Source organism: Suricata suricatta, chromosome 11 (genome assembly GCF_006229205.1).
Source record: "Suricata suricatta isolate VVHF042 chromosome 11, meerkat_22Aug2017_6uvM2_HiC, whole genome shotgun sequence".
NCBI classification, from domain to species: Eukaryota; Metazoa; Chordata; class Mammalia; order Carnivora; family Herpestidae; genus Suricata; species Suricata suricatta.
This window is the reverse complement of record NC_043710.1, coordinates 26227452-26254931: the sequence shown is the minus strand read 5'-3', so window position 1 is coordinate 26254931 and position 27480 is coordinate 26227452. Positions and strand designations below refer to the sequence as shown.

The window sequence follows — 27480 nt, the reverse complement described above, 5'->3', positions numbered from 1 at the left end:
AACCTCTGTCTTAGGACATAGAAGTGGTGGGTAGTGTCACTGCGTGTATTTCTTGCATCTTCTAGGGCTCCTTACACGTCCAGACCGCTAAGAGATGGACGTGTCCTCAAAGTTTTCACAGATTGCTAACGCTTTGCTGAGTCTGCCTTGAGGAATTTAACAATACAGATACACTTTAACATGTTAAATATTTTATTCACATTGTTTACAAACTATATCCACCTGGAAAACACACGAATCCAAAAATAGATTATTTTACAGTAATTCACATTTTTAAAAACACGTTGCCTTTGAAGTTAAACTCTACGCCCGGAGGTCCTCAGCCTGTATGGTGGGTCAGTGCCTGGTCACATGGGGATCCCTGCTCTGGTGGAATAGTGGTCCTAGGGACAGGCCACCTCCTTGTAGGTCACTCATGGCTTCCCCACCAGCAAGTAATGAGAAGATGTCAGTGCAGACTCGAACCCGTGAACATTTACTGGTATAAATTCATTCTCGCTACTTTTGTCAAGGAAATGTGTTTTAGAGCTTGAGTGCACACCAGGAAGACAAAACAAAAGAGTTTTCTAAATTTAATTGGCCTTTACAGAGTTGTCAGGGTACTGCCAGTTCTGTAAAGGTTTAACGCCTTGGCCACAGATGGAACCAACAAGTTACATTCTGTGGTGCTGACAGCTTGAATCAGAAACAGCAGTGATTTGGGAACGGGCGCAAGTATCCGTTGACTAACCTGGCCGCCCCCCACCAGGAGGAGAAGAGGGGGAATAAACTCAGCAGTCGTTAATAACGTGCCTAATTTTAAGTGTGTTGCTCTAGAAAGATGGCCATGGGAATTTTGCTGAGTGGCCCAAGGGATGCTCTGGTTCAGAGACTTACTATTAAAGCTAGGCTAAATCCAGTCACGTTCCCAGCTTGATGCATTCGCTCCTTTAATGGTCAACTTCTACGGCATTTGACGCGAATGATTTAAAATCTACAGTATGTTTGTCTTACCCACACCTCGCCCCCTCCCACTATCCCAATGCTTTTCCTTTGTGAGCTTGCCACAGTTAAAAATGTGAAAATTTCTGAGCCTTTCGAACCGGAACACTGGAGAGAACTCGAATGGCAGAACTGGACTCTTTCCTCTGAGCAGCACCAATAGCACGGGCTACTGTGTGCAACTCTTGATTAGGGAAGTCATGTTTGATTAAGGTACTGCAAAAGATCATCCCCTCCTCCCCCTCGGGTAAGAAAAAGAAGTAATTAAGGAATTTCTTAGCAGTTGCTGTCAATGTCCCCAAACAGATGACAACAACTCCGAATCCAAATGTAAGCTGAGACGTGGAGAAATTTTATCAGCACATTTGCAGGTTAACAACAATAACAACAAAAAGACTTTGCAGTGTCTATTGTGATCAGATTGTTCTAGAAGACAGAGATCCATAAAATCGAGCCGATCATAGCTTGTCTTCCTGCCACCCGTGGGCATTTTTCCCAAATTTGTACACTAGCCTTCGGTCGACTCGTTCCAGAATTCCCGTTTTGTAGTAGTACCTGGGAAAGGCAAGGGGAAGAGGAATGTGGGGAGGCTCGCTCCCCCGGAGAACAACGGAATATAAACCCTGTCCTCATTCCTCTCGGGTGACCAGGCTGTCTTTGGTTACCTGGTATTTTCACACCCTGCTATCAACTTACACTTAAACCTTTCCCAGACGTCTTGAAGACCAAGCCTCCCCACACTCAGTTCAAAGCGCGTTTTGTGTGTGGGATGGCCTGCACTCAGCGTGATCCCCGGGGCCGCTGCCAAGAATGAAAAGGACGGCGTGTCCGTTTACAAACAATAATCCCACCTGTAACTAAGAACCATGGTGTTGTCTCATGACCTTTCGATTATCAAGGAAAAAGCTGCCAACACAGTTTAATCCTCTGTGGCTGGCCATTTTCTAGAACTCTGCCCGAAGGCTCATGGCATTTCATGCTATCGACTTACCTCAGAGCTCTGCTCAGCTTTTCATATGTCATTCTGTCATTTTTCTTCCTTTGTCCCCACATCTTTGCCAGGGCTTCTGATTTTACCACCCGAAAAATACCTTGTCCCCTATCTTCCCATTCCAGGATGCCACAGTTTTCTTCAGGAGATAAAAGCAGGTCTCGCACAAATTCCCACAGATGAGAACTTTGGAGGCCTTTTGAGAAGGAAAAAAAAAGTCACTTAAAATTTTGTTAAGGGGCACGTGGGTGGATCAGTGGTTGAATGTCTGACTCTTGATCTCAGCCCAGGTCACAATCCCAGGACTGTGGGATCGAGCCCCATGTCAGGCTCTGTGCTATCAGCCTGGGATTCTCTCTTTCCTCTCTAGCTCCCCTGCTCATTCTTTTCCTTTCTCTCTAAATAAATAAATAAACAAGCTTTTTTTTTTTAATTCTAAGGGAAGTTTACAACTTCTTATTAATTCATGGGAATAGCTGCTTCTTTTATGGGGTTATTTTCCATAGTTGTGACGCAATGCTCACTTGGAACCTGACTGAGCTGTGAAATGTCTGTCGTCTATGAAAGCAATCAGAAAACACACATATAAGGACGCCAAGTTTATACTGACTAGAAACATGGTGGTTAAAACGCTGTCCTTGCTCCGTGGAACTGTGGACTACTTCTTAGGAATTAATACGATGGTCAAATAGACTTTCTGACCAGCATTATGGTTGTACTAAAATCCCATAACCACACCTCCCTGGGCGGACCAGTCCTACAATTAGGTTTTTCATGAAAAGCTGGTATTTCTCTTGTTTTCTTAACGACTTAACCACTTTCTACTGTGAGAGACCAACCGCCTGGGCTTGGTCCTGAATGCACCTCTTCTGGCTCTGTAGCCGTGATCTCTCTAGTCATCTGTGAAATGGGATAAGAGCACCTACCTCCTAGCAGAAGTTGGAGGATTACAATTTAATACAGACTTGGTTCTGCACTGGGTAGATTTTAGGGCCGGGAAAGGCTAACATAACTGCCAACACAGGGTGCTTTCTCTACTGTTGTCCCTGAGTACTTCAGGGAGAAGAATGTCCGGTAGACCAGGAGAAATAGACCCTTGTTCAGAAATTCAACATGGTTAGAAAATTTCTTTCCTTCCTCATTTTAATTCTTGTAACACCACGTCCAAGTGAAAAGAAATGTGATTTTGATGACATTTATAAAAGTCAACTTTTCTGGTACCTTCTTTGGGAAACAGCTGGTCCCATTCAAACATTCAATTTGAAAGCTCATTAGAGTACTTTGTCGCATGAGTGGTTTCAGGAAATGAGAAATGAGAAATGGCATTTCTACACTTACTCGTTCGACTATGACTGTGGCAGTCTTGACTTTTGATGCCACTTGTTTTCAAACAGTTGGAATCAGCATCTGAAATAGAATGGTTTAGAGCAGTAGGGATCATGCAGAACTCAAATCACACCAACACGAGCAACTATTAACTGGACACCTTTGTGGTAGAAGACACCACTCGAGGCGCTTTGGGGATAAGTAGTAAGTTCGAGGCGTTTGCCTTCAGGAAGCATTTGTGTTCTGACCCGCTGGGTGCCAGGTTCTGGGCTCTGTGCTGGGAGTAGGAGAGAACAAGACAGACCCAGTGTCTGTGCACGTGGAATTAAGGGCCCACAGGCAAGGCAAAACACAAGTCAAACAAGCCCCCCATTTACAGTGTTATGAAGGAAGCAAGACATCAGAGAGCAAATGGGGGGAGTGCCCACTTTAGATTGGGTGGCCAGGGAGGGCGTTGTGTGCAAGAGGGATCTACACTGATGTGAGGAGGTGAGAGAATGTTCCAGAGGACAGGAGCAGCATGTGCAAAGCCTGTGTGTGTGTGTGTGTGTGTGTGTGTGTGTGTGAGAGAGAGAGAGGAGAGAGAACCAATGAGGCACGCACGCGGGCTCAGGGGACAGGTAGACAATGATGCTGGGGAAGTTGGCTGCCGGCAAAGCCCACAGGGCCTTTCTTTCAGGCCATAGTGAGGACTTGGGATTTTATTCAAAGAGTAAAGTGAAGATTTTGGAGTTTGACAAGATCCACATTTTAAGAAAATTCCTCTGATTACTGTGTGGAGAACGGGCTGGAAGGGACACCAGCAGAAGCAGAGAGACCAGAGCTGATGAATAGAGAAGCAAGCAAGGCATTAACTCAATACAGAGCTCAGTTAGAACTCATGTTGTAAATAACAACCTGAGACCCTTGCACAGTCTTGTTTCAAAGTAATATAGGGTTTACAGAAAAACAAACCCCCCACAGCCCCGCCCCCTGCCTCTCCCCTTGCTCACTTTGCTCCAACCACACGGGCTTTATGGCTCTTCCAGAAACTCATGTGCACATGCTACCCCAAGGTCTTTGCACTTGCCCTCCCTCTGACCTGAGTGCTCTTTCCTTGGATATCCATGGGTTCAGGCCCTCCTCTCAATCTTTGCTCAAAGTCACCTTCTCAGTGGTATCACACACACTGACTCCTACAGCATTCTGTATCCACAATCCCTTATTAAGTTTTTTTGCCATAATTATCACCATCAAACACAGTATAACATCTTTTATTTAGTTCACTCTCTATTCTCATCAGATGTCAGGGATTTGTGTTTCCAGATGTATTAACCCCCCAACACCCAGCCCAGGGCCTGGCATATGGCAGATGCTTAGTAAACAGTACTGAGCAACCACTATACCATATGCTATACTAAGTGTACTTAGCGTACTTAGTTTTGTACTAAGCATATGTACTGTGAGTCTAGTAGATATACTATGCTCTAATCACTGGATGAAACAATAAGTATGTTTGCAGGGAAAGGAATGGTGTCCTGTGTAGCATACTGTTGCCCAGGGCAATCTGCCCAATACCACTGGGGCATGCCACTCCCTGGCTTACCACCCTGCAGTGGCTTCCTGTTGTCTCCAGGATGAAGGCTGCCAATTAGTCAGGCCTTTCACAAACTGACCTCCACCCAGTTCTCTAGCCTTCTCTCTTGCTGCTCCCCAAATTTTACTTTCTCTTGAGGTAGACAGTCCCGGTGAAAATTAGCTTTCTCCTGCCTTAGGGCCTTTGCATAGCTCCCTACTCCCCACTTCCAACCAGCTGACTCTCACTCACCAGACCTCTTGGGGGAAGTCTTCTGTGAACTTACCCCTCAGTTAGATCCCCTCTCGGTTTCCTAGCAACTGTGTGTGTGTTAGTATCACAGCATTAGTCCACTCCTCTGTACTGGTTGGTCTCCTCTTTTCTGCTTTACTATGGAACACTTACTAAATGCCAAGTGCTTGTTAAGTCCTTCACACGAACTATCTGATTTAATTCCTGCAACCGCCTTATGTGGTACTGTTGCTGCTTCCACTTTATGGAGGAGAGTTTAAGAATTTTATCCAGAGTGGTGGAGGCAGGACCTGAACCCAGAGCAGTTCCGTTCCAAAGCTGATGTTCAGAGCTACTACTTTAGCTTTTCTTTGCTTCTTCTTTCTTTGCTTCTTCTTTCTTTCTTTGCTCGCTCTTTCTTTTCTTTTTCTTTCTTTCTTTCTCTTTCTTTCTTTTTCTTTCTTTCTTTCTTTCTCTCTCTCTCTCTCTCTCTCTCTCTCTTCCTTCCTTCTCTTTCTTTTTTTTCTCTTTCATTCTTTCTTTTCTTTTTCTTCTTTCTTTCTTTCTTTCTTTCTTTCTTTCTTTCTTTCTTTCTTTCTTTCTTTCTTTCTTTCTTTTTCTGTCTGTCTGTCTTTCACGAATGTTTCAGATGTTTCATGAATAACGATGAGCTAAGTTTGTCAAGCATTTGCTATTGCCAGGCACTCACCTCACCCACCTCTGTGATGAGCGTCTGTTACTATCGGCACTTGACACGGAAATAAATGGAGGCGTAGGGGAGTCTCGGAGCACCCCGCAGGTCATTCACTTATCTGTTCACAAGTTTTGAGCCACTGTACGCCCACTCTACGGGGTGCTGGAGGCACTGCCCCAAATAAATCCAAGTCTCTCCTCTTAGACCTCCCAGTGGGTAAGAACATCTCCTGAACAAGCAAATATGGACCATTCTGGCTGGTGATAAATGCTGGGAGTAGCGAAGCAGGGCGGGGGTAGGGAAAGCGTGGTGAAGGGGGTGACCAATTTGCACTTTAAATTAGAGCCGGCAGCCCCCCGCCGGAAGACCCGTTGGAGCTGGAAAGCAGCCCCCGGAAGTTGGGGGGCGGGACACGGTCCAGGTCACGTGCCTCGGCCGCCAGGAGCAGGCCGACCTTGGAGCCCTAAGCGCCAAGCGCTACAGTGCGTGTCCCCTGGAACCAACATGAGGTGAACGCAGGCCTTCAGCCTTCGGGGTCCCTTGGGCCTCTTCTCCACCCTTGCACATGCTGCAGCCTGGAATTGCACTGAGGTGAGTAAACAGGCCACACACCCAGGCAGGGCTGTGTAAGCCACGAGTGAGTGCCCGGCGACGTCAGCTGAGCACAGGGACAGCTGCCAGCTGGAGGGACGCGAAGGCAGGTGAGCAGGACAGACAGATGGCCGATGGCGACTAGAAAGACTGCCGCCCTCTGTCCCATCAGACGCCATGCGGCCCAGCGTCTGGCACGGAGCAGACCTGTTGTTGGGTTACTCGAATCTTTTAAAAAGCGGTAGAACCGATGGAGTGGTGAAAATAAACGAAGGTGAATTATGAACTGGCGAATAGACGATAAGCTTTCACTGACATGCCAAGGTGGCAAGAGGAGGGAGGGGAAAAGTCTCCCTTTTAATGTCTATGGTTTCCTCCATGTGCTGCAGATGAGGGGGATTCGGCTTGGTGGGGTGAAACGGGGTTATGTGGACTGTAGGAGCCTCTCCTTGTGGGTCTTGCTAGAGGTAACTCTGCTTTATCTGCCCCCAGCCCTCACTGGTGGCTTTGAAGCCACTCACTGGTTCCCTAGACTGGAGGCCTTGCTTGGCAGGACGTGGGGAGGGCTTTGTGGAGGGCGGTGGGGGGACTGTGGGGACAGAGGCACCATGGCCATCAATGAGATGACCAGGCAGAGGGAGGTTTCCAAGTCACAACTTCCACACACGCCGGCCGGAAGCCACAGCACCCCCATGAACCCGCTGAATTTCTCCATCAGTGGTGTTCCGGGGGACACTTCTCCCTGTCTCAGAACTATCTTCATCATCATGAATGTGTCCCCGAAGCTCAGCTCTGCCGGGTGTGGGGCCCCTGGGGCGTGGCCTGGGTTCTCTGCTGTCTGTGGGATTTGGAAAGGTTCGGTTGCCTTGAGGCTGGAGACTTAAAATGTGGCCAGGAGCGCCTGGGTGGCTCAGTGGGTTAATCATCCGACTAAAGCTCAGGTCATGATCCCGCTGCCGGTGGGTTCCAGCCCGGATCGGGCTCTGTGCTGACAGCTCAGAACCTGGAGCCTGCTTTGGATTTGTCTCCCTCTCCGTCTGCCCTTAACCTTGCTGGTGCTCTGTCTCTTTCTGTCTCTCAAAAATAAGTAAACGCTAAATTTTTTTTTAATGTGGCCAAAGGATATATTCTCAGTTGTTGACTGAAGTTCAGAAGCCAAGATGGGGGGGCTGGAGAGGCAGAGTTTACAAAACCAGCTCATCACCTCCCAGACAGGAGTGGTGGCCTAGAGCCCACATTCGTGTCAGGAGGAGATGCTCTGAGACTCGGGAATAGGAGACTCCCGGCCTTGAACCCAGTCCTGTATGCTTTGTTTCCTGGCATTTCTGCAGTGGGAGTGGGAGGGCCTGGGGCGTGTCACTTGGGCCAGTCCAGCGGTTTCAGAGCTTGTTGGGCCTGGTCCCCTTCAGCGGGTACTGAGTTGAAAATCATCTCGTCCTCTGGATTGCTGCAGAGCTGGGCCCAGACCCAGAAGATTCTTGAGCCTTGGGTCTCATTCGAGGGGCAGCAGGATGAAGAGAAGGGTCTAGAGGCATGTGCACTTGTGTGTGCGCGCATGTGTGTGCATGTGTGCACATACGTGTGTGTGTGTGTGTGTGTGTGTTTGGTGAACAGCACAGAGTATACAAGCATAGACTTTGAGAAAATGAATTGGATTCCCATCTTATTTGCAAGGTTTTGCTCTTCTGATTTCCTCAGATGCAGACGGGAGTAACCAAACCACCGACTGCAGTTGTAGTGAAGATCAAATGAACTCAAGTATGGGCAGTACTCGGCCTGGCACTGCCCTGGGCACGTGTTTTGCAGATGCCCGTGAGTGATGTTAATCTTCACCGAAGACTCGGGGGGAACATTACTTGAAACCTCCGGGATGCCAGTTGTCCTGGTTGGCCCAGGCCGTGGCTTCTGGCTGGCACATCGCATTTCTGGGTTGGATGGTGTCTGAGATCATGAAACATCACTTGGGCCATTGGCATCATGATCATACGTCCTGGACTTTCTAGAACAGGCTCCTTGTATGATCTGTCAGTCTGTTGTCTTCATTCCTATTCAGCTGTACATTAGGGTTTCTGTTTTGGGAAATCTGTGAGAGAGCCCGGGGCCCAGTGGCAAGGCTGTGGTTTCCTGGCTGTGGCCATGGAAGCCGCCACTCAGCAAAGCTGTGGTGCTGGTTTGTGGGTTTTCAGGTGTTCTTACCAGACCACGTGATCCTGAGTTCAGTCTCAAGGGCTTCAAATTTGTTCCTGCCTCAGGGCCTTTGCCTTTGCCACTCATTCCTTCTTTTCCTTGCTAACTTTCATCCTTTAGGCTTAATTTAAATATCTCTTCTTCCAGGAAGTCTTCCCTGGTCCTTTCAGGACAGAAACCATAAGTCATAAGAGCCTATCTGTCTGTGTCTGGCCCTCAGAGGCCTCAGCAGTACCCGTATGCCCTCACCTCTCTCTGTGGACGAGGGAGATGAAGTCTACAGAGGGAAAGGGCCTACCCAGGACCCAGGACCCATATCTCTTCCTAGTCCCTAGGCCAGGGCCATTGTTTGGGACTTAGCAATAGTAATAACCATCATCGTCTTTAAAAAAATGGAAGCTCCAAAGTCCCTTTCCTAAACCTCCATCTGCAGAAGTGGAACCATGAGGGTTAATTTTCAGAGTCAGTGGGGCTACTGGAGGTCCTCTGTCACCTTGTAATTAAAAACCGCTTAGTGAGCTCAGATCTTCAGAGACATTAGCAGCTACAAGGCCCCCCCTCCATGATTAGTAATTACGGTGATTATTGCTCACAGATACCAGTGCTTGGAGCATCCATGTTGCCAGCACCTGCCAGGCCTTCATGTGTACTGTTTCTCCAACTTACTACAACCCACCAAGGGCCACTCCATTTTACAGATAAGGACACTGAGGCTGAGGGAGGACGAGGAATCCATAAACCCAAGCCCCATGCTCGGCCCACCACATTGGTCCCTGCTGTCTTCTCCTGGCCTGTGATTGCTTGTTGGTCCTTAACTTTTCAGTATGGTCAGCAAAGAGCCAGCAAGCCCCCGTGCCCAACAGCAGCCTCAGCTCAGCCTCGGGCAGCTTGGACTTGGTTACTTACAGTCTTTAATGGCGGCCTTGGTCTCTTCCGTGTCGTTAAAGAAGGAGTAACCTAGGAGAGAAAAAGAAGTCCACAGACCGCACTGTGATCCCGGTTTCCCTGGCCAGGAGAGGGGGTGCAGGGAGAAGGCGGCTACCGTCTGCTGTGTGGGGTAGTTTTATTTCAGAAAGAAGCTTGGGGACCACCTGGCTCCTACTGGGCCACCGTGAAGCCACCCTTGGGAAATGACAATCTCCCGATTTTTAAAGGCGTCCCATAGAGGGCCCCAGGGCCACGCTTTCCAGCAGCCTCTAGGATTTTCCAAGTGGGCCTGGGCTCTGAGCTGGGCCTTGTCACCGACCCCCATGTGACCTTACTGGTCACTCAGTCTCCGGGCTGGTGTTCCTCTCTGGCAACATTGGACAAAATTACCGCTGAGTTCCCCTTCGGCTCTCAGGGTCTTTGATCTGGGATTCGGCCTCTAATCCCTTGGGGATTTAGATGCCTGTTATGTGCTGGTCAAAGTGGGGAATGGACGCAGGAGGCCGAAAGAGGGACAAACTTGATTGACATGATGTTTGGCAAAGGCTGGCAATGCCAAGCTGCATCCTCTTCCAGGGTGGAACACTTTCCTCTCCGTGGCCCAGGGATTCTCATGCAAACAGCTTCCCCCAGAAGGTTCTTACTGGAGCCCAGAGCTCTTCTCTGAGCTGCTGTGATTTACTCACTCTCCCCTTTTCAGGGAGGACACTCTCTACGCCCAGGCCACTGCTCCTGGTAGGGCACTGTCACTGGCTAGAGAAGCCAAGACTGGACAACAATGGACGGCAGGTCTGCTTGTCCTTCCCTGCCCCTGATGGGTTGTGGTTCCCAGGACAGAAGCTGAGCAGTTTCCCAGGGCCAGCATCTGTGGCTTGCCGGCCCTCAGGCACTCGTAATGGGGGAGAGCAAGGGGTAAGCGAAGAATCTTGGAGTTGGAAGGTCTTCTGTGGTTTTCTGCCCAGACAGGAATCCCTGCCATAGCATCCCTATCAGTCAAGGGGCTATTAGACTGCTTGATTATCTCCAGTGATGGGGAGCTTCCTACCTTTAGTGTATTCTGAAGCAGTCTTTCCAAAAAAAGGTAGTAACTTGTAGAAAGGTCTGTTCTTAAAACTGACTTATGTTTCCTTTATTTAAAAAATTCTTTCCCTTGGTTATATTCATAATGACAAAAAACAGCTGCCATTTATTGCCTTTACATCTTTATGTGCTGCTGCAGGCAATGTTTCACTGAATCCTGTCACCTGTGAAGGTGTATTATTATCCCAATGTACAGATGAGGCAGTGGACATCCAGAGAGGGCAAGCCCTTTGCCAGAGGACCTATGACTCCAAAGTGTTGGAGTTAGGATTGAAACACAGGTCTTTCTGAACTCAAAGCCCTTGCTTTCTGTTGATTTTCCACAAATCAACCCTATCTGCTGTGTGACTTTGGAGAAGTCACTTAATCGCTTGGGAACTTAGTTCCTTTATCTGTGACAAGGGAATACAGAATAATATGTTCTCAAAAAAAAAAAAAAAAAAACCCCAAAAAACCGACCCCACCCTATCCAGTTTTAAAACACCTGTTCAACATTCTGCGCTTGCAGGACGTGTTGAAATGTTAAAGAATGCCACTGGCGCCACCTTCTGGCCGTTTGCTCCTTGACCATTAGGAAAGTGATCATGAAATGCCAGTAGACAGGACTCCTCTGGAAATAGGAAGGGAAAGGGTCTAGTTAATTTTCTTCTCCTTCTGCTTAATGAAAAGTCAAGCAGAAACCTCTTTTTCTATGTTTTATGTTTGGAAATCTTAATGAACACAAGACATTATTTTGTTGTCTCTGCCTGCTCTGCCTGGTTCCTGAATGTCTTTTTAGTTTTTCTTTTCTTGTTAAAAAAAAAAAATACTCAACTTGCTTTCCTGTACCTTGCTCCCTTTGACCTACAATCACTAATTCTAGCAAACTAGAACTTCCAGGTATTGAGAGATTTGGGCTAAGGGGATTTTGGTGAATAGAGAGTTCCCGTTAATGAGATTTTGCCGTGTGCGTCACATTGTGGGTCCGGTCATTTGGTCCCCACCCCGGGCGCGTCGCCGGGAGGCCCTCCGGACACTGACCTTGCGAGCGGATGTTCTGGAGGATGAGGTAGAGGTACTCCCCGCAGACGCCGGCTGCCTCGATGAACTCCTCCTGCGTCATGCTGCACAGCTGCGGGCCGCTGATGTTGAAGTGGCAGAAGGAGATGCAGTTGGCATCCAGCTTGTACTGGTCACAGCAGAACTGGAGCCATTCCCAGACGTGGCGCTTGGTCCAGTACTCGGGGTGGACAGAGGTCCAATAGGAGTCGCAGGCTATGCCGGGAGAGAGAGAAGTGAGGGACAGCCGCCCCCAGGAAAGCCTCTAGAGGGCCCCCCCGAAGGAGGCTCCGGTTATGTGAACACCCCCGCCCCCCGAGTGTGAGTTAAAAGAGCCTCTGGCTTTGGGGTGATCTGCTGGGGCCCAGGTTACTTCACTGCAAAACCCAGAAGAGATTGGATCTTACCAGTGGACTTTGGGGCAGGAGAGAGGATGATGGGCGAGAAACCTAGTCATGGCTTAGGAGTGCCTGGGCCTACTTTCAGTGCTTAGAAAGAGGGGAACCAGTGGAGAAGGGGAGAACAACCCGTTCAGTGGTTCGGTTTCAGACAACAATGCATCAAGAGCACAGTCTTTCGAATCTGAGAGCCCAGGTTCAAACCCTAGTTTGGCTGCTTTTGACTTGGGCAGGGTCCGTAGACATTTAAGCCTCAGGTTCCTCATCTGTAAAATGGTTTAATATGCCCAACGCACAGGGCTGTTATGCAATTTGGAGTTAACATATATAGGCTATGTAGCGCCTAGAAAAGTATCAACAATCCAATAGTTATTAAATGCCGATTGTGTGCCAGACACAATCTGAAGCTGATTTGATTCCCTGTGCTCTTCTAACAGTTGCGAACACTAGCTATTGGTTTGTGCTCTGCTTCTGGTCATCTGTGCTGAGGGCTTGAGCCAGTGAGACATCGCCCAGAGTCCAACAAGCTTGGTTCACCACAGCAGTCTCCTCTGGGGAAGAGGGACGTGGGGGAGTTGATTGTATTGTTGCTTTTGTGGTTTTGATGATGCTTTTCTATCCTGAGGCCAGAGCCCCTCCTTCAGAGGAGCCCCGTACGAACCCAGACAGATGTGGCACCATCTTGTCTGGGAGGCTGGAAAGGGGCCATGCTTGGTTTGGAACAGAGACTGGGTGCTCAGCAGCTCTGTCTCAATGCCAGGAGAAAAGGGTGGCAGGCAAGGAGTGTGGAAAAGGTGAGGAGAAAGGCAGAGTGTAGAGGAAGGCACAGGTGACTGGCTTAGGCTGTGTCGATGCCAGAAGGTGTCACTCAGAGTTAGACTCCACAGCCAATGTCAGTCAGGCTACTCTGATTCCCCCATAAATGCTGCATTTGCTGCCATTGTCCCCAGTGAATCTGTGGACCTTCCAGGCCAAGGCAGGAGAGATGTTCTCTGCCCTGTCAGGTGTATTGTTCCTTCAGAAGCTTCTCAAGATCCTCAAAGCCTCCCTAATAGGTATGATCAGACTATTTCACAGAGAGAGAAACTGAGGTTCCCCCTAAAACTCAGAGCCCCTCCAGAAAGCTCTTTTCCCACCATAGAGTGGATTGAGGGGTGGTCAACTTAAACAATGGATTTGTTTTCATTTATTTTAAGTTTTTAATCAGAATTTTATATGCATGTGGATAAAGGGTCGATATTCTGCCAAAATGGTTGAGGTCAATGTTGTTGCCTCTACCTGGTGGGCGAGAAGAACAAGGGGGGTGCCTCACTTCTTGCTTGCTGGTCGCTGACTCCAGCCAGCCCCCTTGCCCGTGGGGGGCACCTTGGGGCCAATAAGGTCTACTGGGAACATAGGGCGGCCATTCCCCTGTCTGGGCTGTGCTTTCATCTACTGATTTCTGGCTTGAGTAAACCTAGGGGGCCTTTGACATTCCTGGTATTCTGATGAGGGATGTTTATGAGCCTTGAAATTCTTCCCCCCTTGGTCTCTAGCTGAGTCCCCGACGGAGATGGCTATCGGTGCACAGCCGTTGGAGGAGACAGTTTATTTCTTTTCGTGGAAACGTTTCGCCAAGTCTCCATTCCCTCCTCTTTCCACTTCCACCCCCTTGTTATTTTCTTTGGCACGTGAAGAGGGCCGTGTTGTTTCTGGAAGCTGCAGGGCCTGGAGGATTCGGAGAAACGCTTGGGTGGGGGTGGGCGCTGACACAGGGAGGTGTTGCTGGCAGGCTCTGTTCCCCTCAGCTCTCTCCTTTGAAGCTCACCCACAGAGCAGGCTTTGTGTGCGGCTCCTCCTGGAGGGAAACCAGAGCCAGAGCCAAGCATGGCGGGCTCTCCTCATGAGGGATGGCCTTCCCGCAGCCCCCCGGAGCTGAGACGAAAATGGCTGTTCTCACTACATGGAGGGCAAAGAGTGCCAGCATCTTGGGGCGCTTTCTGGTTTCATGTGTTTCCCTGGTCCTCTCCTCACTAGAGGGGTGCAGAAGTGAGGCTGACAGAGGTGAGGAAGTCCGGCTTCATCCGGCCCCTCCTCACTCCCTCCCCTGTGGCTCCCTCAGGATTGCTGCCGGCCCAGAACAAGTCTCCATCTACCTTCTCCTAACTAATTCCTGCTTGTCCTCAAGACCACAGCTCACTCTCCTGTTGCAGGGAGTCTTCTCATGCCTGCCCAGCCCCCTCGGAGGTCCCTCTCAGAAGGATTCATGCCTGCCCCACCCCCAGCCCCACCCTTGAACTCCACATGGCTGGCCGGCTCTGCTTTGCTCACCTCGAGTCAGGCGTGCCTGGAGCCTGGCCTACCTGCTCTGGGTGCTCAGTGAGTGGAACTGGCTGGCTGAGTGACCAAGGGTTGTTATCCCTACTCTACAGGTGAGAAGAATGAGGTTCTGGGAGGCTATGTGACTTTACCGAGGCCACATGGGCAGTCAGTAAGGGAGTAAGGTCCACATCAACTCTTCTATCTTTAAATGTGAGAATTGTGCATCATATCATGCCTCACTGTTCTTGGTTGAGGAGGCCCAAGTGGGACACATCTCAAAGACTGACTAAAAAAGATGTGGATGGAGGCATCCTGAAGGCATACACACACAGAACAATTTTATACGTATATATGTACATATATATCTTATGTATAATATGTAAAATATATGGTAATATAAAACTTATATATATATATAATATGATACATATATAAAATTTGGTTTAAAAAAGATTTAAAAAATCAGAAAAAGGATGAGAGACTGATGATGACCACGTTTACAACCTTTAGAATGGCATGAAGAAGACGATTTGCTATTTGGAAGAGATGAACTCAGGGCAAATAAAAGAAAGGGTGGGGCCCCTGGGTGGCTCAGTCGGTTAAGCCTCCGACTTCGGCTCAAGTCATGATCTTGCAGTTCATGAGTTCGAGCCCACTTTGGGCTCTGTGCTGACAGCTCAGAGCCTGGAGCCTGCTTCTGATTCTGGGTCTCCCCCTCTGTCTGCGCCTCCCTCATTCATGCTCTGTCTCTCTCTCAAAAATAAATGAACAATAAAAAATTTTTAAAAAAATAAAAAAGGAGAAAGGGTAATGCACCCACAGAATATGGTATCCTTAATAGGTTGTATTGTCTGGAAATATAAAGTTTTTCTCAGTGCATCTAGCATTTATAAAATAATGAACGCTCTTTCGGGAAGCTGAACATGGAGGCTCTTCTGCCTGTGTGTACGAGCGACATCACCTGCCCGGTGGACTTAATCTAAATGTCCACAGGCCACTATTAAGTTACAGGCTCAGCCAGCAACTTTGAAGTTGGAAGTGGGTCAGGACATTCGTTCAAGGGCCAGCCACCCTGGGAGGGAGCACTGAGCAGCTGAGGGAGTTTTCATCATTTCTGGTGGTGGCTGGGGGGCAGTTCTTACAAGTGAGGCTGTAACCTGCGGCATATTTAAATTCAGAGGCAGGGTTTAAGCTTGTAGCACTGGGCCGGCCCACTCATATGTCCACATGATCAGCAGCGATGTCCATGGAAGGCGCTTAGATCACAGGCAGGCATTTATATAGTAAGTGTTCATTGAATACCATCCATTTATACTGGTTAGTACTGGGACTACCCACAGCGTTGTTTTGGTTGTTTTTCCTCAAATACTTCTAATATATTCTGTGTGTGTGTGTGTGTGTGTGTAGATCAGCAGCTTTGTTCCTTTCCAGAGATTTGGGTTTATTTTCTTTATGAAAACAAAGAAAGTTATACTGTAAAGCCAGCTAATTTGTCCTTGAAATGCCAGCAGGAGTTAGACAGCCAATGCTGTTCAAAATGTGGGGACACCGTGTGATTTTGTGAAAGGCCTGATGTTCAGGAAACACACGAGACCCTTGCTTCTGGCACTGGGGTGGAGGGGCGGGGGCAGATCCCCACAGAGGGTGCCAGGGGTAACGGGTCCCACCTGATTAATGTCTGTGCACGTCCACTGGCAGTGCCAGAGAGTGGGTCCATTCATCCCCCACTTCCATCCTTTGTTATACACATCGGCCGTCTTCTCAGTCTTTTGCCAAGGGCTCTTAAAAAAAAAATCTAGGCGAGTCCCTTGGCCATCTCTTCCAAATGGATTGCTGCCCCTAAGACATTCTGGAGCCAACGCTGTTCATTATTTTGGAGCCTCGGTTGAAGCAAAACTCTGGGTGGGGGGAGAGTTTGACTTCTTAGCTATGCGACACAATGCAAAATATGCAGACTGGAAAAATGGTTTGAGCCTAGAGCTTTGAGTTATGTCCCCAGACCCCTGGTAGCAGAACTTGGTCTTTCTCCTCTGCTGACCGGGGAACTTCGATGAGAAAGTTTGTGAAGCTAAATTGACCTGCAAGCTACTGGATTCAATCAGACTCTTCTTCCCATCCTCCATTCTAACTGTTCCATCAACTGACCTGATGTGGAAGGGACCTGCAGAAAAAGACCTGGAAGGGAGTAGAGGACTGTGTGGAGTAGCAGAGCTTGGGCTGTGGAATGGACCTTCCTGATTTGCAGTCCTGACTCTTCAGCATATTAGCTGTGCAATCCTAACAGACCTTCCTAACCTCTCTGGACCCCAGCTTCCTTCTGTAAAACAAGAATAATGATAGTGCCCACCTCTTGGGAGGTTTCCTGTGAAAAGGAAAATGGTTCCTGTAAAGAACTTAGCCCAGTTATCTGGAGGACAGTAAACCTTCAAGATAAGTCACCTGTAATTCGTTACTATTTGGGACTGGGTGTGTTCTCAGGGAAATGAGGCCTTCGCCACCGGAGCTTCAGTCTAGCTGAGGGAGAAGCAGAACAAAGCAAGCCCAGGGCTCCGCGTGGGGAGGCAGACAGTCTGGGTCAGAGGAGTCCCGAGGTAGACAGCCTGGACCGTAATTAGCATGATTTATTGGCATAGGGAGTTGGGAAAGTTTTTTGCCTGGGGCCGCACTGAAGAGAGCCGGTGAGTGGACTGGGTAGCACAGGGGGCACCATCAATTGTGGCTTTGTCACCGAAAGGAAGGACTTTATGAGGGGGGAAGCCTGAAATGATAAATTGTTTCCAGGTTTCCTCACGGAGATGGTCTAACTGCATCCAATAGCCCTTCTTGGCATTCCTTCCAAGGCTACGGAATGATTCAGACCATGAGATGGTGGAGCCGGAGGGAAGCCCGGAGTAGCATAAGAAACTGGATGGAGAAAACACTGGAAAGGGCCGGTGGATGTCAGCAAAGAGCAGTGGCCTGGGGCATGTGGGGCCGGAAGGGACAGGGAGCAGCAAGCCCTGAGTGGTCCTGAGGCCACAGAGGCTCAGGTGTGGGCCCAATGGGGTAGTGGTGAGCCCTGAGGTCTCTCTCTGCCGCTGCTCCTGGGATATGCTCATTACCACAGGCTCACCTCACACTTCTCAGTGGATTTTGTTTATTTACCTGGTTTTGATTTAAAATTCTTAGATTCTTTCTTTTGCATGTGCTCTCAGACTTCTATACCCAGCACATGAATCTTGCTTAGAAAAGCCCACATGAAACTCAAATGCCTCTCTCCTTGATCTTCCGGATATTGACACCCTAAAGGTTTTGCACCTTTTCAAATAAAGTTCTTTCTTTATATAAAATTTCCCTGGGGTGCCTGGCTGGCTCAGTCAGCTGAGTGTCCAACTTCCGCTTAGGTCATGATTGCATGGCTCACGAGTTTGAGCCCTGCATCGGGCTCTGTGCTGACACAGAGCCTGCTCCAGTTCCCATCTCCATCTTTCTCTGCCCCTCCCTAGCTCCTGCTTTCTCTCTGTCTCAGACATAAGTAAAAACATTAAACAACAGTAAATAAAATTTCCACTGGCGTAACAGTAGCTGGTGCATCTGTGGAGGGTTAGGACATAGTAGTTACCCTACTGGACTCTCTGTACCCGTTACCCTCCACACAGTGCTACCAGATCCTAAATCACCTCTCCCATTTTACAAAGTAAACTAAGAAAGTAAGGCACAGAGAGGTGAAATCGCTTTGTAAGGTCACATAGCGAGTAAGCAACAGAGCCAGGAGTAGGTCAGATATGTGTACTTCAGCCCCTGCGGCTAAGGCTTAGCGACTACTGTGCTGTACTGTCTTCAAGGTGCAGGACGCTTGCTGGAGGGTGGGGAGCAGGAGGGGGAGCTGGAACCTGGCCTTCTCAACTGTCACCGCAGGTCCCCAAGGGACCTCTCAGGAACCCCCAGAACTGCTCCAGTCTGGAAACCTCTGCTGCAAAGTATAAACCAGAATCCAAGGGAGAGGGGGCACCGCATGTTGGTGAGGTGACCCTGCCAAACAGGGAGAGGGGTGTGTGGGTGTGCGGAGGTTCGGGACCAAGTGCCAGAAGCTAAGTGTGAGGCCAGGATACTCCGTGACTTGTCTGAACTTGAGCGGAGAAATCATCTTTTACAAAGTCTCATATGCTTGTAAAATATATGAAGCATGCCTGTCACACTTTGATAAAATTTTCCAGTATTTGTAGTTCTTTAGTTTAAGAGAGCAGCAGGGAGCGCCAGGGTGAGTTAATGAGACTCTAGAGTATTTTGCAGTCTGTGACCGTCCACTCCCCAGCCCTCCGTGTGGCCTCGCAGAAGCGCGCGTCAAAGGGCAGGTCGGGTCCTTCGTGGGTCAGGTGGGGAGGGCACAAAATCAGCAGCTGTCTGCTAATGCCATTTGAAAAGGTTGTGAAAACAGCTGGTGTTCCTGACCAAGTTGATTCTTCCTCTCTGCCCTCTTGTAGAAAGCGTAAGTTTAGCAGGCACACCCTTTCTTTCTCCTTTTCTTTCCCTTTGGTCTCAAAGTGTCCAAGCTGTCACATTCCGTGCCAGGAAGAATGAGATGGAGACCTTAGTTGCTTTTGTTCAATATGAAAAATGGAGAGAGCAGCGAGACCGCGCTGGTTTTCTGCTAACTGGGAGTCGTGAGCTGTTCCTGGCAACCTGAGCACCTCCCAAGGGCCTGGCATTTCATGAAACGCTTTCTGTGTGGACTTTCAGTCCTCCCCACCCTCAGAGGCAAAGGCTGTTGCAGCTGGGAAAGTGTGTCTGGGAAAGAGATGTTAGAAAACACCTGCCAAGGTCATGGCGCTGGTGGTTAGTGAGGGCGTCGGCCAGACTGAACAGGAAGCTGCCGTTGGAGCCATTGCGAATTCAAGATGGAGCTTTCTGTGAGGCTGCGGAGGGGTCTCCGTGGCCACCGAGTACAGGAGGTTTGCAGAGCAGCCTCCGGAGGTGAAGCTGCTGCATCCCTCTCAGACAGGGCTCTGTGGACACTCAGATGGATGAGTCACCTCTCTGGGTGACAAAAGACAGAGAGAGGCCCTGCTGGGCAGGCCTCCTGCCGGTGGGGCTCTGAGGAGAGCTGGGGCCTACAGGGCCATCCCGGTGCCGGGGGGAAGCTCTCAACTACTCTCTCACATCCAGCATCTCTGACCACCTTTGGGAGGCCAGAGACATTCGGCTCCTTCTGGAATCCAGGGTGGGCAGGTGGCAACTCCAAAGCCAGGCTCCTCCCTCAGGGAGTATTAGGGGGTCCGGCCACTTCTGGAGGGTATTTTATCTTCGCTGGCCTCATGCCTTGGTGGGACTTTGTATATTCTCAATGGGTTGTGGGAGAAGAAGGCTACAACTGTGGTGCAGGAATCAGAGAAGCTTCTGGACAGGGTCCCAGCAAAGACCTGGTCCATCCCCTTGTTACACTGATGGAAATGCAGGGGTCCAGGGTAGGAGAAAGCTGTGTCTTTTTACCTAAGACTGTTGCATTTCAGTTCCTTCGCAACGTTGTTGGTGATCGCTTCTGTTAACCCTTCAGTTTTTTGTTTCTTTGTTTTTTTTTTTTTTTTTTTACTGTGGTAAAATAGACCTAAAATTTACCATGTGAACCTTTTTAAGTGTTGAGTTTCATGGCATTAAGCACATTCACGTTATTGTGCAATCATCACCACTGCTTGTGGTGAAGCCACCACTTTCTCATCTTCCCAAACTGAAAGTAGTCCTTCGTTTTCATTTATTTATTTTTTTTAAGGAGAGAGAGCTTGAGTGGGGGAGGGGCAGAGAGCGAGAGGGAGAGAGAATCCCAAGCAGGCTTCATGCTGAGTGTGGAGCCCAATGTGGGGCTTGATCTAACGATTCTGGGATCATGACCAGAGCCAAAATCAAGGGCTGGATGCTTAACCGACTGAGCCATACTGGCACCCCCGTCTTTCATTTTTAAACGCATGTGTGTGCTTGTCCCGTGCCTGACTGTGTCCCAAACACTTCACATATATTAGCAAGTCACCCTCACAACAATTCTATGAGGTAGGCATTATTACTATCTCTACTTTACCGATGAGAAGACTGAGGTATGAGAAGTAACGTTGGCACAGTTATTGAATATCAGAGCCAGACCTTGCAGTTAGGATGCCTGGCTCCAAGGTCTGAGCTTGATGATTACTGTTTCAGTGCCTGCAACATGTCCCCGGGGCAGGCAGCTGAGGGCGCCCCTCCCGCCGTCACCCCAGCTGCCACCTGGCAGAGGAGGCAGGGAGAGGGGAGTCCTGAAATGGCAGGTCTGGGTCATGCATGGGGGGAGGGAAGGACCTTCTCTCGGGGTCCTGCCATCATGGGACACATGGGGAGATGGTGCAGACGAAAGCCTTCCCTTTCCTCCTTCAAATATAGGAAACAAGGTGCCACCTAGGCCTTAAGGAGAACTGGAGTATGTTTCTGGCTGACTCAGGACCCTTCAGATAGAGTGAGAGACATCAGTTGCACCCGTGTGTGCACGGGTTGGTGTTGGGAGCCGGTGCAGGACTGGATTATGGAGGTAAGTGCCTCAAGTCTGTCTGTGCACTGCTGGCCTCTGGCCTTCCCGCAGGTGGGGGACATTTTGCAGCATCCTCGGGGGCGTGGCCTCTGCTGGACCCACCTGTCTCCTGCCCCTGGGCATGGGCCACACCAAGCTGGGATGCACAGGGTTAAGGCCCTGTGAGGACTGACAGCTTGATTAGGACTTGCATCACCAGCCTCAGGGTGTGCACCTGCCGAGATAGCAGTCTGCCAGGTTTGCTGTGATGTGCAGTCACCCGAGCACCTGGGGACAGAGGCCCTCGGAAAGATTCTGGGGCAAAGCTCAGCTGGCCTCCCGTTGGCATGGGATTTGCATAAAGCCCCATGCTTCCTTTTTAGGTGGAGAAGACTGGCCAAGAGAGGACGAGGTGGGGGAAGGGAGGCCTGGGGGCTGGGAGGTGGGGGTGGGGGAGGATTCGTGTTTACTGAGCACTTGCTTTGCGCCAAGCTATACATTTTCCACAGTTTGGCTCCCTTAATCCTCACAACGATTCTCATCATCTTTGCTTTAGGGATAAAGAAATAGAAGCTCAGAGAAAACCAGTAATACTAATATCAATAACCACGGGTAATATCATTCGTAAGATGACCATGTAGGAGAGTGAAGGGCACAGGTGCTCAAGTCAACTTGTGTGAAGCTTAACTAACCGTGAGACCTTGGACAAGTTACTTAATCTCTCTGTGCCTCAGTTTCTTCATCCATAAAATGGAAATAATTGTTTGTTTCTCATAGGTCTTCTGTCAGGATGAGGTGGGTGCTGGTGGGTGAAACAATGCTAGGATTCAGCAAACATTAGCTAAAACCATGATGAGCAAGCACAATGCACTAGGCTCCGGGCTAAGAGTTTCTTTCCACTACATTGTTTAAATATAATAACTCCAAGAGATTGGCATTACCATCTGTTAGCAAAATGAGGCTCAGAGAGGTTAGTGGAGTCCCCAAAGCCCCAGAGCTGGGAGGAGGTTGGGATGAGGATTTCCAGTGTTTTTGTCCCTGTAGAAGCTGTCTTTCCTGACACCCAGCCCTCCTCCAGTCCTCTGCCCCGAACACTGGTGAGAACTGGTGGTTTTCAGGCCCCCAGATGGCCTTGGCGCCTCCTGAAGGCCAGCGCCACCTCCTGCCCCCGCTCCTCCCAGCTCAGATGGGCTTCTCTGGATGTACGCACCTGTCTGATGCTCAAAGGCAGGATAATAGTCTTCATTGCTGAACAGATCCGTCCACGACATCAGGGGGTCGCAGAAGGACGTGTTGGGTAGGAAGGTACTGTGGGTCACTGAGTCCAACATCGCCCTGCAATGGCAGGAGAGGACAATGAGGAGACGGACGAGGGCCACGCTGCAGGAGCCCCCAGCTGGCACACTTGGTTTTTGTTTAAAAAAATTTTTTAATGTGTATTTATTTTTGAGAGAGACAGAATGCAAGTGGGGGTGAGGCAGAGAGAGAGAGAGAGAGAGTGAATCCAAAGCAGGCTCCAGGCTCCAAGCTGTCAGCACAGAGCCCGACACAGGCCTCAAATCCATTAACCATAAGATCATGACCTGAGCTGAAGTTGGACACTTAACCGACTGAGCCACCCAGGTGCCTAGACCCTTGGTTTTTAATAACAAACACATAGCCTCCTAGGAAGCAGGTACCCCTTAAGTGCTTGCCACAGTGACGGTGTTCAATCCTTGCCACATCCCGTGAGGTTTGTGCATCTGTCTGTGGTGTATACATGAGAAAACAGGCAGAGGGATTGGAAAACAGTTGCCCACGTAACAGGGCCGGTACGTGGCAAAGCTCAGGAAGCTCTTGTGCTGTAATACCGCTTCTTTCTTTACTTTTCCTACCGGCTCACATGTGACCCCTGAACTCTGGCTTAGACTGTGTAACGATATGCTTCTGAAAGTTGGGCAAGAATTGCTGTGCATTAATATACCCACAAACCCTTACCCACAATTCGGAAATCCAAAAGCTCTGAAATTGAAAGCATGTGTGTGTGTTTGGTGCAGACTTATTTGCCAGCAGAACACCTCCCCCCCAACAGTTTAAATTAACATTAAATAGTTTTATGTATGGTTACGTATATGTTATATCCATACATCTGTATACAGGCATAGAATGTGTACTAAATATATGTATACATGCACATGTACGTGACTTATTACACATGTATAAACATATATGACTATAATTATAGTTTTACATATTCTATTTGATGAATATTCATAGGATACATACAATACATGTACTTCCTATGATTTCTAGAAGAGATGTTGTATATTTTGCAGTACCACACTGGAAACCTTCCTAATATCTGAAGGATTCTCAATTAGGCAGCTCATCTAGCCTCAGGGTTTTGATTAAGAGAATGAGGACCTGTGGTAATTGGAACATACACTTACTACGTGTTGGGCTCAGTGCCAAGCATTTTACTACCTCATGTTCATTATTCGTGGTCTCCTCGGGACAAGCACTCTGAGACAGATTCTGGTAGTGCTGAGGATGGGTGCTCTAAGATTGCAGGTAGCATACCCTGATTGCCCTGGTTGGCAGATGGTGGAGGTGGGGTGACAACTCAGCTTTGCCCATTTAAGAAGTCAGGAACCTAATCACAGGGCTGTACTCCTACACACACTGGCGAGGAGGGCTAGTTGGGAGGCGTCTGGTCCAGGCTGGAAAGGGGGCAGGAGAGAATGGACTTGAGGCCCTCACTCACATGCATTCTTGCCCATGCTGGTCTCATCTTTCAAGTTTGCTGCTTCCCATATTCCCACATTTTAGAAAAAGCAAAGAATTCATGTTTGGGGGCTTAGAAAAATCTGTTTGCATGACTTCTCTTTTCTGATTATCACAATAATGCTGGTGAGGTAGGGAGCTTCTGTTCCCATTTTGCAAAGGGGACCCAGCAGCTCAAGATCACACAGCTGGTAGGTAAGTGTCCAAGCAAGACTGGATGCCAGGTCTTAGGACATTAAGCATATAGCGTTTTCAGATGGCCAGGAGCTTATTACTCATCTAGTTCCGTGTGTCACACACTTTAGTCATTTGCCTACCATCCTGATAATTTACTTAATCCATTAAAAAAATCAACTCCCTCTTTATTTGAATGTAAATCCGTTTATTTAAAAGGAAAACCTGCTATCACCATGATAAATGGAAAGTCTGTATCCTTTTAACATGCATAAAAATAAAGACCTTTAAATAAAAACTGTTGGTCCATGCACCATCTCAATCAGAGGTTAGCAGACTACAACTTAAGGCCCATTCCAGCCTACCACTATTTTTGAATGGTCCACAGCTAAAAAATGATTTTACAGTTGTAAATAGTTACATAGGAAATGATTATGTAAGTATCTACCTAATACAATTGATTTTGCCTTTTGGCCTGTATATTCTAAAATACGAACTATCTGGCCCTTGAAGTAAAAGTTTTCTACCGGTGACTAGACCGATCTCTCATATCATTAAGTAGTGTGAGTGCCACATGTTGAAAAGTCCAGAATTAGTCCAATCTCTCCCTTTACCCCATCATTGTACACTTGAGACAATTAAGGCCCAGGGAGTTCGTGTAACTTGCTCAAGGTCATACAGTTAATGGGTGTCAAAAGTGTTGTAGAGAGTTCTTAAGATTTCCAAATTTTCACTCATCTGTTTTCTTTTCTAGAAACACTCAGTTACATCTGCATACAGTCACATCCCTAACACACCTATCAAATGGGACCTCAATACCGAGAAGGGCAGGAATTGTATGATTCCAGAATCAAAGACCAATTCTTGGGGGTGCTTGAAGATCTACCATCATTATATTCATCTAATGGGCATGAACATTTGGATATTAACAGAGAAAAGAGAAATAACCGAGTTCAAATTCTCACACTCTGGCACTCTTTCTGCGCCATTATTAGAGAATCACCAGACCTCACTGGGAAGCCTCTTTCCTGATGCCCAGAAAGGGTTAATTTGCTTGGTGGGTTATCAAGCTCTTGGATCTCCCCCTGGGAGCCATTGCAAACAGAGGTCAAGGCTGCCTGAGTTTGGACTGTGATTTTCCCATGGATTGGCTGGTTTTATATCCTGAGCAGTGGCAGGGGCGGGGCGGGGGTGGGGGTGGGGGGGAGGATGAAGCAGGATAGGGGTGGGAGGTATGAGGGAGGTAGGGGCCCCTATAGCCCAAAGCCCCTTCTGCCACCTCAGAAGAGCTCCCCTAAGTGAGGGCTGAAGGTAAAGTCTCAGAAAACTGAGTAAGAAGATGGCTGACCTCTGACATGACCTTCATGGAGAGGTTTGGAGAAAGGAGGGTTGTACTCTATATGGAAGAGAACAGAACACTGTCCCCAGGTCTTCCTATCAATTAGAAATCTTCCAGATTAAAACACAGCAGCAGGAGTGAGCACATCTTCACCTACACCTAAAAGTCATTTGGTAAATTGAGTTTGATCATAAAAACTTAGGACTATTTTTGATCAATAGGATATTTACCTCCTTTAAGGATTTCTTTTCCTCTTTATACCAACCTACTGACTTGCCCTGCAATTTCTCTACTCCTGTACACAGCATCGGATCTGATTCCCTTTGGTAATCTCTTCGATGACAAATTATATCCATTAAGTTTTCTTAAAGGGCTCTCAAGTGTACCATGGGCTATTTTTTTTTCCCTGTAATTATTTCTTGCTTCTTGGAAAAGTGTTTTTTTTTTTATAAGAGTGTCAAATTAAAATTTTTTGATATTTTTTTCTATTACAGTAGGATGGGGTATTATTAACCCTGGTCTTTCCACAAAAGAATTTGGCCACTTAGCCAGCATGCACTAGGCCTGAGAGTTCAGGAATAATGACTACTTTGTATTCACTGGCCCAGCTTCCTAGGCCCTCGAAAGTCCTTGTAATAATTGAACACTTTAGCTCTTAAGATTTCTTTCATGTAGGTGGAACAGGGTGGGGGTAGGGGGAAAGAACAGCTATTTTGAAGCCCCATTTCTCAACCAGTACACTGAGGTCCAGCAATATGTAGGCTCAGGCTTGAAGTTTGACCATGTGTTCCCGGTGGGGATAACATTGACCCCAGAGGGGAAAAAGTGGTTCTTGGGGGTCTAAACAAATCTTAGACATTACTATGTCTCATGGTCCTCTGAAGGGCTACGGTACATAAATGATATATATAAACATAAATGATATCTACAGGGGGTGGTAATGCGGTAGTAATGACCATGAAAACATTATCTAAAAGGCCTCCTTAGTGGGGACGACAATGAAAACATGGTTAAGAAGCACTGGGTTAGACCTGGAATCAACCACAGGACAAGAGGGGAGACCTAAGGAAGGTCCTGGGCCTGCTGTTCTAGCCACACAGTTTTGTTTTTCGAGGTGCTGACTGGTTTGTCATCACGGAAAGAACACTGGACTGGGGGCCATGATTCTGCCTCTTGTGCCTCCGTTCTCCATTCACTAAATGAACACACTGATGAGGGGGACTCTGAGATGTGCCCTGGCTCCATGATTTTCCACAGGCACCCACCTGAAGGGACCGACACATCCAGACATGTGCACGCACACACATAGGCATATATGTTGGTTATACTGGATACTGTGGTCAAGCGAGCTCACTAAATTGGAGGAAACTCCAACCATTTCAAATGGAGATGAAATTTCAGCTCTGCCAAGTCCCCCCAGATTCCTATTCTCCCTTCTCTCCTAGGTCCACTACTTGTAGCAGTGGGCTCGGACATTCTTTGCCTGGGCTAGCTGGGTCCCTTAAGCACTTTGGACTGTCACTCACTGCCCATCAAGACACCCACAGCATTTGGACTCAACTTTCCCCTGACTACCATTGTAGCTGTCTAGTAAGTAGGAAAGGCTCAAGCACGATCCACACAAGAGGAGGGAGTAGGTGGGTCCCCTTCCATGCACGAGAAAGGCTGGCCACAGGTACCTTTTGGAATGAAACAGTGATAGCAGGGAGGCTCAGATCCCCGATGCCTCCAGTGGCTTCCTAACCCTTCTGGGAGCAGGCTCACTCACCAAATGTGCACAGGTAGGGTCCGCACAGTCAGAGGGACGGGCCTGTGGGCTTCTTGCCCCCACGGCAGTCAGAGGCAGCAGTCACAGGTGTGGTGCCCATGCCCTGAGCAACGAGGCAACTCTGCTCAGCCTTCCAGAGAGAGGGGAAGGAGCAAACCACCCAGGCTTGGCCAGTTTGCCAGAGGAGGAAAATTCCTTCCTGACCCTGGCAGAGATCATCGACTTTACTCTGGGCATGTGACCAAAAATCCACCCAATTAAAGCATCTACACATTGGCTGTTTATGCACCAAAACATCACCAGGCAGAAAAGGCCATAAAGGTGGAAACCATAGAAGGGTGGGGGGGGGGGGGGGGAGGCAAGAGGGCCTTCCCTGATCCCACCGCCTGGGCAGTCTCATTGGGATGAAGATGTTTTTCCGCCTCCAAAGCCTCGGTGACACCTAAATGTCCACCAGGTCCTGAGCCCTGGAGGCAAGGCACGGTCAATTGCCCATGCTTAGGAGCTTCCTAAGAAGGAACATATGGAAGAAACCTCAGTGGACTATTTTGACACTTGCTGTTAAGGAATTGGGGTGCTTAAATATTTGTTCTGGGAGAAAGCAGAGTGGTTGCGAGAACAGACTTGC

The 27480-nt window shown here is 48.5% G+C and overlaps 1 protein-coding gene across 1 annotated transcript; it reads right to left on the bottom strand.

The window, feature by feature from the left end:
- Positions 1-171: 171 nt before the first annotated feature.
- ELF5 (E74 like ETS transcription factor 5) lies at positions 172-26944 on the bottom strand. Its single transcript, XM_029957167.1, has 7 exons — positions 26853-26944; positions 22019-22143; positions 11584-11817; positions 9463-9513; positions 3311-3379; positions 1973-2168; positions 172-1536 (listed from the first exon to the last, which is right to left on the bottom strand). Exons 2-7 carry the CDS (start codon positions 22137-22139, stop codon positions 1440-1442), a joined length of 768 nt encoding a protein of 255 aa, XP_029813027.1. The 5' UTR covers positions 22140-22143; positions 26853-26944; the 3' UTR covers positions 172-1439.
- Between the last annotated feature and the right edge of the window lie 536 nt (positions 26945-27480).

Coding starts and splice junctions, on each gene's coding strand:
- ELF5 (XM_029957167.1), bottom strand. CDS start 22,139: ATGTTGGACTCAGTGACCCACAGTACCTTCCTACCCAACACGTCCTTC. Junction 11,818..22,018: donor TGCCTTTGAGCATCAGACAG/GTGCGTACATCC, acceptor CTCCCGGCATAG/CCTGCGACTCCTATTGGACC. Junction 1,537..1,972: donor AAGCTGAGCAGAGCTCTGAG/GTAAGTCGATAG, acceptor TGCCTTTCCCAG/GTACTACTACAAAACGGGAA.